This window comes from Pseudorasbora parva, chromosome 1 (genome assembly GCF_024679245.1).
Source record: "Pseudorasbora parva isolate DD20220531a chromosome 1, ASM2467924v1, whole genome shotgun sequence".
NCBI classification, from domain to species: Eukaryota; Metazoa; Chordata; class Actinopteri; order Cypriniformes; family Gobionidae; genus Pseudorasbora; species Pseudorasbora parva.
The window spans coordinates 67886102-67905066 of NC_090172.1; the positions used below are offsets into that span (position 1 = coordinate 67886102).

At 39.4% G+C, this 18965-nt stretch overlaps 1 protein-coding gene across 1 annotated transcript; it reads left to right on the forward strand.

Annotated features, from left to right (window-relative positions):
• Nucleotides 1-7507: 7507 nt before the first annotated feature.
• LOC137081343 (C-type mannose receptor 2-like) lies at nt 7508-18782 on the forward strand. Its single transcript, XM_067447643.1, has 3 exons — nt 7508-7544; nt 7637-7996; nt 17864-18782. Exons 1-3 carry the CDS (start codon nt 7508-7510, stop codon nt 18628-18630), a joined length of 1164 nt encoding a protein of 387 aa, XP_067303744.1. The 3' UTR covers nt 18631-18782.
• The last annotated feature ends 183 nt before the right edge of the window (nt 18783-18965 follow it).

The window sequence follows — 18965 nt, forward strand, 5'->3', positions numbered from 1 at the left end:
AGCCTAACGCTTTAATCTTCATCATTCCAGGGCACGCTCCATTATAGAGCGTGCTTTTGGGATGAGGAAGTCCAGGTTTAGGGCCATCTTCTTGCAAGCGCTGGAGGTGTACCACACCTTTGTACCTCACGTAAGTAAACTGAAAATACATTTTAAAAGTACTGAAAACAACTTCAATCTGTCTAAATACATATATATATTATATTTGAGAATGCAAGTTCACTTATTTTATTCTTCCCTCTTTCTGAAAATAGTGACATGACAGCCATTGATTGTGCCAGCCCTGCAAAGCCGTTGATGGACAATGCAGTGTACAGTGGAAATATGCACACAAACACTCTGGAGACCATCCCAGATGATGTCCCACCGGCAGAGACCTTACCAGGGTCTCTATTGTGGAGCCCGTCCCATCAATCCCATAAATCCCATCCCATTCAACCTTTTGTAAGTCGATGTATCACCACAAGAGTTTTGAAAATATATTATGAAGGTTGAAAAGTTACCTAGTCCTGCTTTAATAAATAAAATAAAAAAAACTGTACAGAAATTGCTGCACTTCATTTAAAACAAACTTAAATTCCAAATATAAATAAATATCACTTCAATTGCATTTATAAAATAAAATTTGAACAGAAATAACTGAAAGCAAATATATCCAAAAAGTACATAACACATTATTTTTCAATCATTTTCTTGAGGAAAGAAAAGAGTCTGTCCATCTTCTCCCTGCTGTATTGTGCCCTCCTTGCCTCAGTTTCCCTTTGAAACATCATGTCCTCCCTCATTAGCTCAATGAGCTCATCCTCCCGGCCCCTGCTTCGGGCTGGGGCTGCCACTGCTGATCTTGGCCCTGGTTGGTCATCAGGGATGGAGGCAATTAGGACAGGGGGGTTGTTGGAAGGCCTCTGTCCCAATACCTCATCCATGAACAAACCACGCCAAGTTGCAGCAGTGGATTTCCCGCTCACCCCCTCACCTGTCCCAGGACACTTGCAATCCTAAGGCAGAGCATAGACCATGTATGTTGTTAACAACGACAATCACATTTCAGCAAACGTGTCAGTTGACTTGCTTACTTTTTTTTTTTTTTAATTGTCCCATTTTTTTTTTTTTGGCCTGCAAGGGACTGACCTTCCCCAACAGGTCCATTTTCTCCAGATTTCTCCTAAAACAAGAGAAAAAAATAAATAAATAAAATACCAAGACAGAGTGCAATTTTACAATCATTAGTAAATTACACAGTTGTACGTTTATATAGAAAATACTCCACAAATTGTATGCCTGGATCCTCAAGTTTGCTAAAAACATTTGTAGACATATCTTCCATGACAGCACTTCAAAAAAAACAAACAAAAAAACAAAACAAAAAAAACAGCAGCAAAGTGAAAGACTATTGTATTATGTAGTTGTTATCTCATTGTCATGCAGCTAAATGAAATATTACAAAAGGTTAATGCCTTACCGCCAAGTCACAAGGGCAAGTTTTTGGCCCCAGTTAAAAGAGCATCATTTTCAGCCCTCAGTTTAATGAATTGAGCAGTCTGCTCCTTTGTCCCTGAAACAAAACAAAGTATTTGTTTTTCTTTCTTTTAAACATCCCTGGATTTTAGCACTTGTTTCACCAGCTAATTGAATAACATTAAATTGTGTATTGCAGTCTGTTTTTCAGGTAATTTAATCTATCACATTTCAGCTGTATTTTGGCTTCATTTCTTCTGCATTTGTGCTGCTGTTTTATTTACTTGAATATACATTCGTACTTAAAATTCAAGGCTAAAAATATAAATACATAAAAAAACTAGCTTTTCTTAGTATTTTTGTCCTGTTTGTAGGGCTAGTTTAAACACCTCAAAATTATGAAATCAAGAGGCAGTTACAAGTCTTGGTTTGGGGAAAAATAACTTTAAATCGGGTGAGTGTTTTGCTTTAAGTAAGCAAAAATAATATGCCAGCGGGTTAAGCAAAATAATGTAACCTTAACTACCAAGGCAGTCATTTTGACCCTTTTTAAATTTTGCAATAAAATAAATTTAAATTAAACCCATGGCCTAGCTAGTACCCTGACTTTTAGCCTACATTTTTGTTCTAATATTCATGTTTTATTAAAATTACAAAAGAGTTGTGAGTATTTGTAGATTTGTTTTCCCCGCCTGTGAAGATGCACGTCACTGATGCCTATACCAACTTTGTTTAGATATGCTATTGACCTTTGAAGTGTCAGCAAGAAAAGATTGTCAGGCACAGAGGTTTTAGCCTTGCTTGAGAGCCTTGAAGATGCTGGTGTCTGCATAGGATTGTTTACGATTCGAGCAATCTAAACATTACCAATAACTCCAGAGCAGTAAAGTCCAAACGTTACAAGTGCATTGAAAAAAAGAAAGGTCTAATAACTTCCATAATTCACAACATGTTTTTATCTAACGAAATATTATTCTTCAATCTTCATTTAGACTCGATAACAACATTTTCACTGCGATGAAAAAAACAACAACAACTTTGCTCTCCCGCTTGCCACGCACATAATTTGTAGACATATCTGCATTCGATTGGCCCTCGGTGCACCATTTATTCCATGTTGTTCGATTTTATTTAAATTGAGGATTTTGTTTAAGGATTTTTAAGCTTTTTTTATGGCTATGCAGTCATAAAATATGATAGACATACAAAGCTTAATTCTAATACCTAAATAGAAGCTTCGAATGTAAATATGACAAAAAGGAAGTACGAAAAATAGTAGCTATACGGTCAGAATGACCGCTATGGCCATTCAAGTAGATATAATATCAGTAGCCCTACTTCTAGTGTTAAACAAAAAACAAGATATATGTTAAAAATTATTTTAAGCAACTTAGGCTAACGTTAGGCTACTTAATTGAGTAACTTTTGCTTCTCTATAGGCCTAAATGCTTCCTAATGAAATAATTGTTTGATATTTGGAGTACAAAAATAAAATAAAAAATAGCCTACTAAGAAAAGCATTTTGCTGATATTACATTTAGTATTTGATTAATTTAACTATTAATTTAATTCGGTGCTTGGTCCATATTTATGCTTTTGACACTTGTTTTAGATAGCAATTTAAATTAATTAAAGCACAATACTACTTACATTTATATGTGAATTCCTCAGCCACAGAACCACCTTTAGAACTCGCCATTTTCTTTGAATAAAACTTTTTCTTCATTGGGAATTTATGGCAGCTTGCATCCAATTAATACAAATAATTTTCGTCACCTGCGCGCTATGAATTGTGGGGTAGGGTAGGGTGGGAAGTGTCCATTGTTGTATCCTTCATTCACCTGAGAAGCAAAGGGCGCATAAGGTGTTGCATTTTAATGACATTCCAAATTTGGGCAGCCTTCGTAGTGCCAGGATGACGCAATCTGCCTTCAAAGGGTGCAGCGTTTGAATTGGGACAGCCTTCGCAGCACTACTGTGACGCAATCGGCCTTCAAATGCGTCCTTTGGAGTTGCAACGTTTGAATTGGGACAGTCTTCATCGGTCCGCTGTGATGCAATCGGCCTTCAAATGCATCCTTTGAAGGCTGCAACGTTTGAATTGGGACAGTCTTCGTCGGTCCACGGTGATGCAATCGGCCTTCAAATGCGGCCTTTGGAGGATGCAGCCCCTGAATTGGGACACAGCCTATGAATCTCAACAGTGGTGACATACTTAATGCTGCAATGCATGCTGGGAGCCCTGAGTTTTATACTGTAGGGTAGGAGCTAAATTCTACAGGACATCAGCCCTAGGACCGAACTCGGCCTACCCCTGATTTAAGCCCTATTCGGACTGGATTAGTTTAACATGGGGATGTAAAGAAATTATAACCAGAGGTTCTTGGTGATTTTAGTCCCGTCCGAATGTGCCATCTCGGTAATCATTACGGACAATGTCAGTAAAGATTACCGAGACTTTTACCTTCTGTAAAAAGGTCTGTAAAAATGACCTCAGGTAATACTAATCCCGTTCGAATAGACCCACTGTAAAAATGTGAGGTAAAATTCCGTCATTTCCTGTTTAAAAGTTCAAAAAAAAAGCATTTTGCGAACTTGGAGGCGCTTGAAGCATTCGGTTGCGTTAAGGTGGTGGGACAAATCTGTGGCAAACGTCCAGTATTTTCATATCATTTAAAGCAAAAAGAAGATCAAAAGCACTTATTAGAGGAACAACACTTATTTTAGCTCTAGGAAAGTGTCTATTACCAACACAATCCAATCAGAATTGTTAGACTGGACCTAACTGTTTATAAAAACACACATATATATTATAAGACATATATATGTCTTATCCCGTGCGAATTGGCCATTAATATTACAGACGTCCTGAGGTAAAAGTGACTTTACCCCCATGTCCCCATGTTAATCTAATCCAGTCCGAATAGGGCTTTAGATGTACAAAAATGGGTACGACCCCAGCGATGGCCACTTGCACCTTAAAAGGTAAATTTTTTTACTCTTTTTTTTCTTTTTCTTTTAAGAACGTTCTTTACTTTATGTCGAAGTTTCATTCATTTTCAAAAACATATTCAATGTCTATAAAAGCGTGATTTCATACTTTGCCTAGAGTGTAGAGTGTAATTGTCATGGGTGTGTGTTGAGGCACAATTCTCAAACGAAGATTAACAGACACTTAGGTGAGTCATACAGGTCAGTAGAAAATACTCTATACATCATGGAGGGAGGGAGGGACTGGAGGATGAGTAGGAGAAGGGCGTAGATATAGGAAGACCCAGGGCGGAACTGACGGAGGGAGGAAACATGGAGGAGATGAGGCTGATGACTTAGGGGGCCGACTGACAGAGGTGTAGCTGGTGTCAGTGGAGGCCTGGGTGTAGCCACAGAGCCAATGCACCTCGGAGACACTGAAGATCCGGTGTGGCCTGACGATGACCTTGGCTCTGGTGACTGTGGCGTCGGTGGGGATTCAGCAGACCCATGTGTAACTGGAGCTACCGAGACCCATGATGGAGCCGGAGGGAGTAAGGAGCCCAACAGAGCCAAAGATACGGAAGGAGGAGGCAAAGCCGGACAAGTGGGGCGGAGGGGCAACATCGGAAGGGCGAGGGAGACCAGCGAAACTGGTGGACTGGTGGTCCATGGCGGAGCAGAGGCAGGTAAGAGTCAGGGCAGTGTCAAGAGCTCGTCAAGCTGAGGTGGAGTCCTGGTCGTGGAGGCCAGAGGCGGAAACCATGGATCCACCAATACAGATGTAGCTGTGGACCGGCAGACCCCCGGCAAACACACCACTCTAAAGGTGGATGGAAGGTGAGTGGAAGGGCTGACAGGAAGTTGCGGAGGTGAGGATAAGAGGTAAATGATAAATAATAAATTATTGGAGTCAGGTCCAATAATTTAATAAAATTATTATCGCAGGTCATTTTCTGTGAAACTAAATAGCTTTCAAATAACAAGTTAATCTTGAAGAATAAAAGAGCTTAGGTTTTCAACAAAACATTATTTAAGGCGACAGTTCACCCTGAAATGAAAATGTCATATTTACTCACCCTCAAGTTTTCCAAACCTGTATGAGTGTCTTTCTTCTGCTGAACACAAAAGAAGATTTTTTATTAATGTTGGTAACCAGACAGTTTACGGTAGCCATTGATTAGTAGGAAAAAATACAATGGATTTCAATGGCTGCCAATCATACCAGCAGCCATATCACCCTGCAGCCCAAGACTGGTTTCCCCCTGAAGCTAAGCAGGGCTGAGCCTGGTCAGTACCTGGATGGGAGACCAACTGGGAAAACCAGGAGCTGCTGGTAGAGGTGTTAGTGAGGCCAGCAGGGGGTGCTCACTGAGTGGGTCCTAACGCCCCAGTATAGTGATGGGGACACTATACTGTCAAAGAGCACCGTCTTTCGGATGAGACGTTAAACCGAGGTCCCGACTCTCTGTGGTCGTTAAAAATCCCAGGATATCCTTCGGAAAAAGAGTAGGGGTGTAACCCCGGCATCCTGTTCATTGAAGACAAGACGTGCCACAGCGTTCTGGATCATTGGCAGCGGTTTGATTGCACATGATGGAAGTCCAGCCAGAATTGCAATATTAAACATTGTTGATATTAAACAATTAATACAACAAAATGAAATATGACAAGAACAATAACACTCACTGTTTCTCCTGTTTCACGTCACATATGTAAATATTGTCCATCCTGAACGTCTAAATGTGATGTGGACATAAACAAATGATGAGGATGTGCTTACATGGAAATGTGTTCATGTTTAATAAACAAACAAAGAAAAACAGCAGAGTATGAAACTAAACTTTGGCAAAGGGGGGTGTGGTTCTGCGAGGTCTGCAGCGGGAGAGAGAGCTCAGAGCGGAGCGGCAGGTAAGTAGGTCGAGCACAGATGATGAACACCTGTTCTGATTGCAGTAATTGGCAGGGAGAGAGCGCATTTAAGCCGCGGCCGGGAGAGAGCTGGGAGAGAGAGTTGGACTGGGACTTCGAATACACAACAGAGAGACTGAGAGTGTCTGAACTGTGAAGGAGCGATCCATATCGTGGAGAAACTGAGTTACCACACACACCTGTGTGTTTGTTTTATTTTTGAAAAGACTGAATAAAGAAAGTAAGTCCCAGTCAAAGCCGACCCCTGTCTTCTTCCTTCCATACACAACGAACTTTACTACATAAACAAAATAAGAATTTTGAGAAAAAATGTTAAAAAAAAGATTCATTTTTGCATTCCAGCCAATAACAATCAAGTATTCAAAGGACGTTTATTCTGAAGCTGAAGATGATGTTATTAATTCAGTGGATAATAAGAGTCCAATAACCTTTACTAACATTATAAATTGACTTTAACACTTTAATGTCTTCAACTCGTCTCCTCCTCAACACCAGGGCTCTCACTTTTCAGAACTATTCAAAAAAAAAAAAATCTATATATATATATATATATATATATATATTTTTTTTTTTTTTTTTTTTTTTTTTTTTTAAACAGCAACAGATAAATAAGTGTTCAAAAAATAAAACATATATTAAATTTAAAAGTGATGTAACCCTGTTTTAGAGTCCAGCAATGATAGCTGTTTAGTTATTAAAGTTAAAATATAAATTATTAATGTTTATATATAAAAAATAAAAATACAATAAAATTATTAGGATCCATATTCATATTGACTGATACTGACTCAGATGTCAATATGCAAATAAGGGGAAAGAGTTGGACAAAAACACAAATCTAGAGGAAGTAAAATATGACACGGGGCTTTTTAGAGAAATAACCAAAGTATGTGATGCGCTGAATGAGGGATGAGAGCAGATATAATAATCACGTAGTTTAAAGCTGCAGACAGAAACATCAGACTCAGGACAGAAACACACAACCTCTAAAGTAAGAACAACTCACATGATCATTCTTCACACACAATTAGACTCTGAGATGATCATATTGTCTGAATGATCGTGAATTGAGTTATATGTATCTGCTTATGATCATGTTTTAATATAAGATGAATATGAGATTTTTCAATGTGTTTCTTCCTCAGAAATGGAGCAAACTCTATATTTGGTTCTTCTTCTCATTGGTGAGTGTGTCTGTAGTTTTATTTCTGGTTTATAGTTTCATCAGGTTTGACCCTGTTATGAAAAGCATTAAATCAAACCCTCTCTTTCACAGCTCTCTGCTCCGTATCTGAATGTGTTCAACATCATTATCGCTTTATAAACGAGACGAAGAACTGGACTGAAGCTCAGAGATACTGCAGAGAGAATTACACAGATCTGGCCACCGCTGAAAACATGAACGACATGATCGACCTGAACAAGAGTGTGAATGATGGAGGTGTTCAGTATGTCTGGATTGGGCTGCAGAGGACGAGTGTTAATAAATGGCAGTGGTCTTCAGGTGATCCTGAGCTCTATCTGAACTGGGGACCTGGACAACCTAATGGCAGAGATGATTGTGGAGTTATGTCAAATGGACAGATTTATATTTATCCCTGTAGTTCTGCTTATCTTCCGTTCATCTGCAACAACAGTGAGTATTTAAAATTACAACAACCGTTCATGAATAGATGCACCATGTACCACATTTCAATGCAATACTAAAAACTATTATAAATATACAGAAGTGACTAGGCATGTGCCGGTATCAGTTTTTCATGTTGTGATTAATTGCTGAAACTTTTATCACAGTATACGGTATTATCACGATACTGAAATAAGTTACAAAAAAAAGTGTTGTCATATTATAACAGCTTTAAGACCTTTTTTTGTAATAACTTTGCAATAAAAATGTTTAAATACAATAATACATTGCACCAAAAATTTTAAAGGATTTTAAACAACTTCCTGCGTGGACAGGCACCGAATGCCGCCGCCGGTGTGTGTACACTCATTGAATGTGTTCGAATTGTTACGGTGCAAGGCAAGGCAAGGCAAGTATATTTATATAGCACATTTCATACACAATGGCAATTCAAAGTGCTTTACATAGAAAGGAATTAAAATAGGAATAAAAATGCATAAGAAAAAGAATACAATGTAAAGATAATTAAAAATAATAAAATGATGATAACCAAAGAAAAGAACAGGTAAACTAAAACAGTTATAAAAAATTATTTAAAAAATGATGCATAGATAAGGTGCAATCAGTCGGACGTACAGTGCTCAGAGCTCATTCAGTAAATGCTCAGCTGAACAGATGTGTTTTGAGTCTGGATTTGAATGTGGCGACTGTTGGAGCACATCTGATCTGTTCAGGAAGCTGGTTCAGCTGCGGCTGGCATAAAAACTAAAGGCAGACTCTCCTTGCTTTGAGTGAACTCTTGGTATTTCTAACTGACTTGATCCTGCTGATCTGAGTGATCTGTTGGGTTTGCTAAAGGCAGACTCTCCTTGCTTTGAGTGAACTCTTGGTATTTCTAACTGACTTGATCCTGCTGATCTGAGTGATCTGTTGGGTTTGTATTTAATCAGCATATCTGCGATGTATTGAGGTCCTAGGTCATTGAGTGATTTATAAACCAGTAGTAGTGCTTTAAAATCGATCCTAAATGTAACTGTAAGCCAGTGTAAAGACCTGAGGACTGGTGTGATATGGTCATATTTTCTGGTTCTGCTCAGAATCCTGGCAGCAGCGTTCTGTATGAGCTGCAGCTGTCTAATGGTCTTTTTGGGAAGGCCGGTGAGAAGGCCATTACAATAGTCCACCCTACTGGTGATGAAAGCATGAACCAGTTTCTCTAAGTCTTGCCTGGAGACAAAACATCTAATCCTTGCAATATTTTTCAGATGATAGTAAGCTGATTTAGTTATTGCTTTGACATGACTACTGAAACTCAGGTCTGACTCCAAAATCACACCAAGATTCCTGACTTGATTTTTTGTTATTAGACCTTTCACCTCAAGATATACGTTCACCTTGAGAATTTCATCTTTGTTTCCAAATGTAGTGATTTCAGTTTTGTCTTTGTTTAACTGAAGATAGTTTTGGTACATCCAGTTGTTAACTTCATCAATGCAGTTGCACAGGGAGTCAATGGGGCTGTAGTCATTAGATGACAGTGCTAAGTAGAGCTGGGTGTCAGCATAGCTGTGGTAAGTAATATTGTTCTTTTTCATTATTTGGCTCAGTGGCAGCATATACAGGTTAAACAGGAGAGGTGCTAGAATTGACCCTTGTGGGACTCCGCATGTCATGGACGTCCACTCAGACTTATGGTCTCCTATACTCACATAATAACCTCTCCCTTCTAAGTATGATCTGAACCATCTAAGGACCATCCCAGAAAGCCCGACCCAGTTTTCCAGCCTGTCTAGAAGTATGTTGTGGTCAACAGTGTCGAATGCAGCACTGAGGTCGAGTAGAACCAGAATTGATGTTTTGCCTGTATCAGTATTTAAGCGAATATCATTTATAATCTTTATGAGCGCTGTCTCTGTGCTGTGATGCGGTCGGAAACCAGATTGAAAATTGTCAAAGAATCCTTTTGAGTTTAAGAATTTGTTCAGCTGATTGAAAACAACTTTTTCGATGATTTTGCCTATGAAGGGGAGATTTGAGATTGGTCTGTAGTTGCTCAGTATGGAGTTATCTAGATTTCTCTTTTTCAGAAGAGGCTTAACTATTGCAGTTTTAAGGGCGGTTGGAAAAGTCCCATAGAGAAGTTAACCACTTCTAGGAGATCTGCTTCCAAACAGTTAAACACACTTTTGAAAAAATAAGTGGGGAGTGCGTCAAGGGTGCAGGTTGATGTTTTAAGATGCTGTACTGTGTCTTCTAAAATTTTACCGTCAATTGTTTCGAAATCAGACATAGTAATTTTCCGAGGGTTTGGTCTGATCTGACTGACCCCAGAGCAACTAGAGGATGTGCTGATCGCCTTTCTGATATTTCTGATTTCTCTGAGAAGAAGGAAGCAAACTCACTGCATTTGCTGTCTGAGAGCATTTCTCTGGGAATGTGACTCGGGGGGTTTGTTAGTCTGTGTACAGTAGCAAAAAGAGTGCGTGTGTTGTTTATGTGTTTGTTTATAATATTTAAGAAGAAGGTCTGTCTAGCTTTGCCTAGTTCAACATTGAGAGCATGAAGGCTGTCTTTATAGATGTTATAATGGACTACAAGTTTTGCCTTCTTCCACTTTCGTTCAGATTTTCTGCATTGTCTTTTCATTATTTGAACTGCTGTTGAGTTTCTCCATGGTGCCTTTTGTTTGCCACTCTTTTTCCTGACTTTCAGAGGGGCAATATCATCAATTACACTCTTAACTTTTGAGTTAAAGGAGTCAAGGAGAAAATCAACAGAGTCTGCAGATATGCTTGGTGTTAGAGATAAAGCCTTCATAAACAGCACATTAGTGTTCTCATTTAAGCATCTCTTTTTGACAGAGACAGATCTAGCTTCAATGGCAGGAGAGATTGATATGTCAAAGAAAATACAGAAATGATCAGACAGTGCCACATCCTTAATAACAATTGATGAAATGTTTAGACCCTTACTGATCAGTAAATCTAGAGTGTGTCCACGATTGTGTGTGGGTCCCATTTACATGCTGTGTCAAATCAAAAAGTGTTAAGAACAGTCATGAGCTCTTTTGTTGTACTGGATTCAATATTATCTATGTGAATGTTAAAATCCCCAGCAATAGCAAAACAGTCAAACTCTGAGGAAATTATTGATAACAGTTCTGTAAATTCCTCAATAAAGGCTGGAGAGTACTTTGGAGGCCTGTAAACAATGATAAGCAGGATGCATGGAGAACCTTTTAACACAATACCCAGATATTCTAGAGACAAATATTCACCAAATTATACTTGCTTACATTGAAAGACATCTTTAAAAAGAGCAGCAACACCCCCACCTCTCCTAACTGCTCTGCAAACACTCATAAAAGTAAAGTTAGGAGGGGCTGCTTCATTGAGGACTGTTGCACTACAGTTTTCTTCTAACCATGTTTCATTTAGAAGCAAAAAATCAAGGTTGTTTGTGGTTATTAAGTCGCTGACTAAGAATGATTTGTTCTTAAGTGAACAGATGTTTAAAAGTGCTAACTTAACAGTATTCATTTTTTCACCCACATTAGTCTCAGTTTGACAGGTGACAGGCAGCAGATTATATTGGTTTGTTAAACGGCCTGACAAGGCCTTAGACTTTCTTTCACGTAACAGAACAGAGATAGAGAAAGAGGCAGGCACACTGGGTTCCCACTTGTTTTGTAAACATTTGATAAAGGTACTGTTTTCATAGCGGGGACCCAAAACACATCACTGAGAGCTGGAATCAGTTGTTTTTGGTTCACCTACAACAGATGGAGGAGGGTGTGGGCCCTGGCGTTGTGACCGAAGAAATCTCACAGGAGGAGGGGGAGCTGGGCCCACAGGCTTTGGTGGTTGTGGGGCTCGACGCTTTTTGGTTGATATCAGGGGGCTCGCAGCAATTGAGTGTGATAGTCTAGTTCCAACAAAAATCAGTTCCTCCATTTTCTCTGAGAAGCCCAGATGTGGGGATGCTGGAGAGAGGAATGACATGTCCGGTGAGAGAGGCTGTTGCTCTGGTGTTATCGGAAGTTGAAGTATGTTGTCCTGGCTTTGCTGTCCATTTTCAAGAAAGTCATCTTTGGGTGCTGAATCTTAAAGCAGTTCTAATCCTTCACAGTCTGTCTGTAGTGAGCTCTGTGGGCAGGGCTCAGCTGGGAGTGTGTCCATGAGCAATTGTTATGGCTGTGTGGAGTTCTCATCGTCATTGTGGGATGTGTCAACCGAGTGTCCATTCAGAAGCTGAAATGAAGTCCTGTGGTCATCCATACTCTGTATCAGGTTGAGTGGGTTAAAACACACAGCTGAAGGATGATGAAGGGAAAAATAAATATTGTCCTTTAGCACTCTTGCACCAAGTTTGTTTGGATGGAGGCCATTTGATGTAAACAGTTGTCTCTGACTCCAGAAGAGATTGAAGTTATCAATGAAGTTCACTCCATTCATGTTACAGGTTTTTTGCAGCCATGTATTAAGCCCAAGCAACCGTGAGAATCTATTTGTTCCTCTTGCTGGCAGTGGTCCACTGATGAACGGCTGAACTTTCAGTTTTCTAAGTGTTTCAAAAAGTTCATTGAAGTCCGACTTAATGAGTTCTGACTGCTCTCTCTGAATATCATTCTTCCCCACATGAATGATTAGTTGATTTGCAGTCTTATGTTTCATCAGAATGTTCTCAATTTCCCTGTTTACATCAGAAATGGTTGCTTGTGGAAGGCAGCATGTAGTTGTATCTCTGCTGCGAATGTTTCTGACTGTAGAGTCACCCACTATCAGAGTCCTTGGCTCGGCTGCTCTCTGAGCTGAGCGACGCGGTCTGCTCGACCTTGAGCGCCTGTTAGCATTAGTGTTAGCTGCGGGCTGATGCAATCTGTGTTTGATCATATTCACCACGTTTTGGGATTCCTCACCCACATTCATTAATACTTCAAATCTGTTTTCGAGATGTATCGATGGTGGTCGGAAACGAGTGTTTGCAATCCTTGTGTCTGGGGTAGAGCATGCAACGGCAGCAATATATGAAGCTCGTGACAATCTGATGTCTCGAGTGCGTTTGGGTCTTGCCCCCTGTTTGTGCCATCGATTAGTGTGTCGATCAGTTTCTTGTTTCTCTATTTGTTGAGTAGCACTAAATTTATGGGACTCACCGGCTGTGTGCAGAGGGCGTTCGTGATGAAGCTCTGCTGTGTGATTCGTCCGGTTTGGTGGTTCCGCACATAACTTTGTTTCAAGAACTGCAATCCTTTGTAAAAGTCTGTGGCAGTTTGTGCAGCAAGAAAATTCCTTAGCTAGAGGAGGCATTTTCTTATCCTTTCGATAGTAGGCAGCTGTGTTTTCCCTTCCGGAATGTAAGCTGATGGCAGCGAGAGGCTGGTCAGATGAAATGTTCCACTTTTTTGTAGTAATCCAGTCAACAGAGTTTCTAGTTTTATCGTTGAAGTCAAGCTTTGTTGTTAGAGCACTGTGTTGATTTGCTGAAGTTAAAATTATGAGATAAAATATAGAAGCGATAGAGCAAAGCGCGGAGCAGTAAGCAAGAGCGTCCGAACAGTAGCGAAGCAGGAAGTGAACCTCGGCACGGCACGGCGCGGTGCGAAGCTCAGCGTCACACCAAAATATTGAGCACCCCCATATTGCCAAAATGGTATGATCCTCATTTCACAACACTTACGAAGATTCGACCGTGAGATCGGTGGGCGAATCAGGCTCCGCATATCGATTCATTGAATCTTCGACTATTCGGGGTCACCTCTAGTCTCTACGATGAATTTAGGCTTACGATGCTATTGGAAAATGCAGCCCAGAACATTTCTAAACATTAGGGAATGTTGTAGTCCAGATTAAAATATATTTTTTTTAAATATTTTGAAAATAAATGGCCTATTAAGCCTACAAGTATTAAGTATGTTGTGCTGTGATGAAGAACATTGAGATTTTACACTGAGAACACTGAGCATTTTAAAAACTTCACTAGCGCAGCCAGTTGTTTTGTTTGCAGGGTTTCCGGGGTAAGTGCTGCATTCTGCAGTTCCATCAGCGCCCTCTGCTGTCAGAAAGTGAACGTGCGATTGACCCTTCGCTAAGCCACACCCAAAACCGCCACAGGCCAATCAGGGCTTCGCAAACAATAACCGTTAAGGTCTGTCAAGCTTTCGAGCGAGGGAAACATACAGTATTGTTCAAAATAATAGCAGTACAATGTGACTAACCAGAATAATCAAGGTTTTTCGTATATTTTTTTATTGCTACGTTGCAAACAAGTTACCAGTAGGTTCAGTAGATTCTCAGAAAACAAATGAGACCCAGCATTCATGATATGCACGCTCTTAAGGCTGTGCAATTGGGCAATTAGTTGAAAGGGGTGTGTTCAAAAAAATAGCAGTGTGGCATTCAATCACTGAGGTCATCAATTTTGTGAAGAAATAGGTGTGAATCAGGTGGCCCCTATTTAAGGATGAAGCCAACACTTGTTGAACATGCATTTGAAAGCTGAGGAAAATGGGTCGTTCAAGACATTGTTCAGAAGAACAGCGTACTTTGATTAAAAAGTTGATTAGAGAGGGGAAAACCTATAAAGAGGTGCAAAAAATGATAGGCTGTTCAGCTAAAATGATCTCCAATGCCTTAAAATGGAGAGCAAAACCAGAGACGTGGAAGAAAACGGAAGACAACCATCAAAATGGATAGAAGAATAACCAGAATGGCAAAGGCTCAGCCAATGATCACCTCCAGGATGATCAAAGACAGTCTGGAGTTACCTGTAAGTACTGTGACAGTTAGAAGACGTCTGTGTGAAGCTAATCTATTTTCAAGAATCCCCCGCAAAGTCCCTCTGTTAAAAAAAAGGCATGTGCAGAAGAGGTTACAATTTGCCAAAGAACACATCAACTGGCCTAAAGAGAAATGGAGGAACATTTTGTGGACTGATGAGAGTAAAATTTTTCTTTTTGGGTCCAAGGGCCACAGGCAGTTTGTGAGACGACCCCCAAACTCTAAATTCAAGCCACAGTACACAGTGAAGACAGTGAAGCATGGAGGTGCAAGCATCATGATATGGGCATGTTTCTCCTACTATGGTGTTGGGCCTATTTATCGCATACCAGGGATCATGGATCAGTTTGCATATGTTAAAATACTTGAAGAGGTCATGTTGCCCTATGCTGAAGAGGACATGCCCTTGAAATGGTTGTTTCAACAAGACAATGACCCAAAACACACTAGTAAACGGGCAAAGTCTTGGTTCCAAACCAACAAAATTAATGTTATGGAGTGGCCAGCCCAATCTCCAGACCTTAATCCAATTGAGAACTTGTGGGGTGATATCAAAAATGCTGTTTCTGAAGCAAAACCAAGAAATGTGAATGAATTGTGGAATGTTGTTAAAGAATCATGGAGTGGAATAACAGCTGAGAGGTGCCACAAGTTGGTTGACTCCATGCCACACAGATGTCAAGCAGTTTTAAAAAACTGTGGTCATACAACTAAATATTAGTTTAGTGATTCACAGGATTGCTAAATCCCAGAAAAAAAAAATGTTTGTACAAAATAGTTTTGAGTTTGTACAGTCAAAGGTAGACACTGCTATTTTTTTGAACACACCCCTTTCAACTAATTGCCCAATTGCACAGCCTTAAGAGCGTGCATATCATGAATGCTGGGTCTTGTTTGTTTTCTGACAATCTACTGAACCTACTGGTAACTTGTTTGCCACGTAGCAATAAAAAATATACTAAAAACCTTGATTATTCTGGTTAGTCACATTGTACTGCTATTATTTTGAACAAGACTGTATATTTGAAAATGGCGGAAAACGGAGATGCAGCTGTTTTCAAGTGTAAGTACTTTAGAAACAACTTTTTGTATATTTGTGCTTAAATTGTATTTGTTTAACAACATATAAGTAAACGACTGTCTTGTTAGAAGTTTAAATGATGTAAATTAAGGGTGTTATCTTCCAGCCAATTCAAAAAAATTATAGTTTTATCATTATTATTAGACTAATGTAAATCAGCTACCAATAGCACTGTTTTCATTAAACAAAGACGTTCGTTGTTTAGCAGTTTAATGAGATAGTTACACAACTTCAGTAAATTAAAACGATGTATTTCTCCTTTACCAGTGTTGATATTATCAAAATGTTGTTGGTCACATTGCAAACTACTGTTAACAAGTTTAAGTTACCTCAGCTTGTCCATGTACCGTTAGCATTAATAGACTGACCATGGTTCATCACATGTTAAAATCTGGCTTGATTTTGCAGGGGCTGATGAACACACCCACCCGTGTTTTAACCGAGAAGTGAGAGAAAGAAAAGATTCCTTCGGCTACTAGAAATAATTGCTAAACAATTATGTTAATAAAGAAATCAAATGATACTGTCTCTTTTCATTTGTTTGATTCATAAATTCACTGGCATGCTGTTTAGCAAGTTATATTACAAAACACTTAATTCCTAGGGCTTTACAGTAGCTAGATTGTCAGTGGTAAAGTGCTTAATATATGGCCTTGAGTATTTTTGTTTAAGCGTTCTGTATGTTTTGATGGTTTTTGAAACAAGCTAATTGCAGGTGTATCTGAGAAATATGCTGTCTTACTCTGAATACGAGTGCTGCACTCTAGAGAAAAAAACACTCCAGACACCATTAAAATGTATTTGCTTTATTTTTGTGTATTTAACTTTCAAATGGATACGTAGGATACAAAGCTTAAAATAAAATCACATAACTTTGGCATAAAGTAGTATAACAGTGCGTAAATAACCACCAAAAAGAAAGGTATTAAAAGGTTTTTTATTATAGTGTCATCACGAGGAAAGAAGTTTAACTTCAGCAGCTTCGGTAAGGTAACTTTCACAGGTTTCAAAAAGATCTAAAGGGACTTTGATACTAGCAATCTAATTTATAGGGCATCACTTTAAAATAATTCAGTAACGTTAACGTTATGTTTCTTTTAAAGCGTGTACAAGATGAAGACTTTATTCTCTCTGTAATTTTTTGGATTTCCACTTGAAGTAAATAATTTGTAAAGCATGAAGCTCAAATATGTGATATGTAGCTATAATTTCAAATGTTTGGCACACAAATTCACACTCAGCCTTAGCCATTGTGCCAGTGGTTGGTGGGTGTCGCCTCTAGGGACCACTGTAGCTCCATTAATAGAGACACGCACACACACATTTGTTTCTGAGGTAATATTTAAAAGCTAAATACATTATAATACTTGCATTATTTGAGAAATTTCGCACAAGCTCTCGACGTAGGCGTGACATGCGAGGAGCTGACCGACGCCTCCTCTGGATTGTGAGCTTGAACGATGTAAAAACGCAGATAAAAGCGAAGCAGATCTGAAAACATCGCTGGCGATTGTGTGCAGTCGGTTGAATGGGCTCTTTAATCTCCGCGCTGTCATGACGGCGTCTATCACGTGGCAATTCCATCATGGCGCATGTAGTACGTCCGACTCCATTCATACTACCCGTATTCATACTATATAGAACTTACTTTTTTAACGGTTGCGAAGTACGTTCTAATTCAAATATAGTACGCGATTTCGGACGCAGCCCAAGTAAATGTGTCTGAACTAGTTAACTAACACATTTATCTGCAGAGTAACATCCTCCTCTGTTTCTCTCATTCAGCTCTTTGTGTCTGAATCCAGTATTTCAGAGTATTTCAACATGTTACTTCATGTTATATAATTACAATAATCCTGAAGATATTGAGAATATTTAATATATCATCAGCTGTAGAAAGTCTCTGAAGGAAACGTGTTTCTGATGCTCCACCGCTGCTCTTATTCACATCCAAACCATAAATCAGTGTAAGAATAATGAACAAACTGACTCATGAATCTGTTTCTGTTCTTAAAGTGAGCACAGGACTCGTCTTAGTCGATCAGCCGAAGAACTGGAGAGACGCTCAGAGTTACTGCAGACAGAATCACACTGATCTGGTCAGTGTGAGGAACCAGAATGAGAGTCAACAGATTCAGAAGTTCATCAGTGATCGTCACTTATCTGGATATGGGGTCTGGATCGGTCTGTTCAGAGAATCATGGCAGTGGTCAGATCAGAGCAACTCCACATTCAGATACTGGGATTCTAATCAACCTGATAATCAGGGAGGTGTTGAAAACTGTACAGTGATTAGACCGAATGCTCAGGGACAATGGAATGACGTCTCTTGCAACAACCAATATCCTTTTGTGTGTCATGAAGGTGAGAAGATCCTCACAAATCACACAATCTATCCATCACCTCCACCAGATCCAGATAAACTGATTCTGATCAAAGAGAACCTGACGTGGCCTGAAGCTCTGAGATACTGCAGACAGAATCATGTGGATCTGGTCTCGGTTCATTCAGACGAGATGCAGCGTGAGGTGATGAATGTGGTTAAAGCGGCGTCTACTGCGGAGGTGTGGTTGGGTTTACACAACTACTGCATCATGAACATGTGGCTCTGGCTGAGCGGAGAGAACATGTACTATCAGAACTGGGCTCCAGGTCACGGAACGACACCGGAAAACTGCCGCCTCGAGAAGAGAAAAGGAGCCGTTCAGTCTGGAGGAGATCAGCGCTGGGTCAGCCTTCCTGAAACTCACAAACTCAACTTCATCTGCACAAATTATGAGTGAAAACATGTGAATGTTTGTGTGTTTACCCACATTCACTGTTTCCATCCCTCATTATTTTTCTTATTTACTTTCATCTGTTTTGTGAATCTACTAATCGTGTTTTATTTCTGTATATTAATCATCATGATATAATGTGATCTTATCAAAGTTTTCTAACACCAATAATGGCTTTTATTTTGATGTCTAAAATATTAACACAATATGTGTGTTTTAAGAATCTCTTTGCATATCTGATGTATTTATGTCCAGTGTTGTGCAAGTTACTTCCAAACTGTAATATATTATAGATTACTTTTTACTGCTATTTAAAAGTAATTCTTTACATTACAATATTA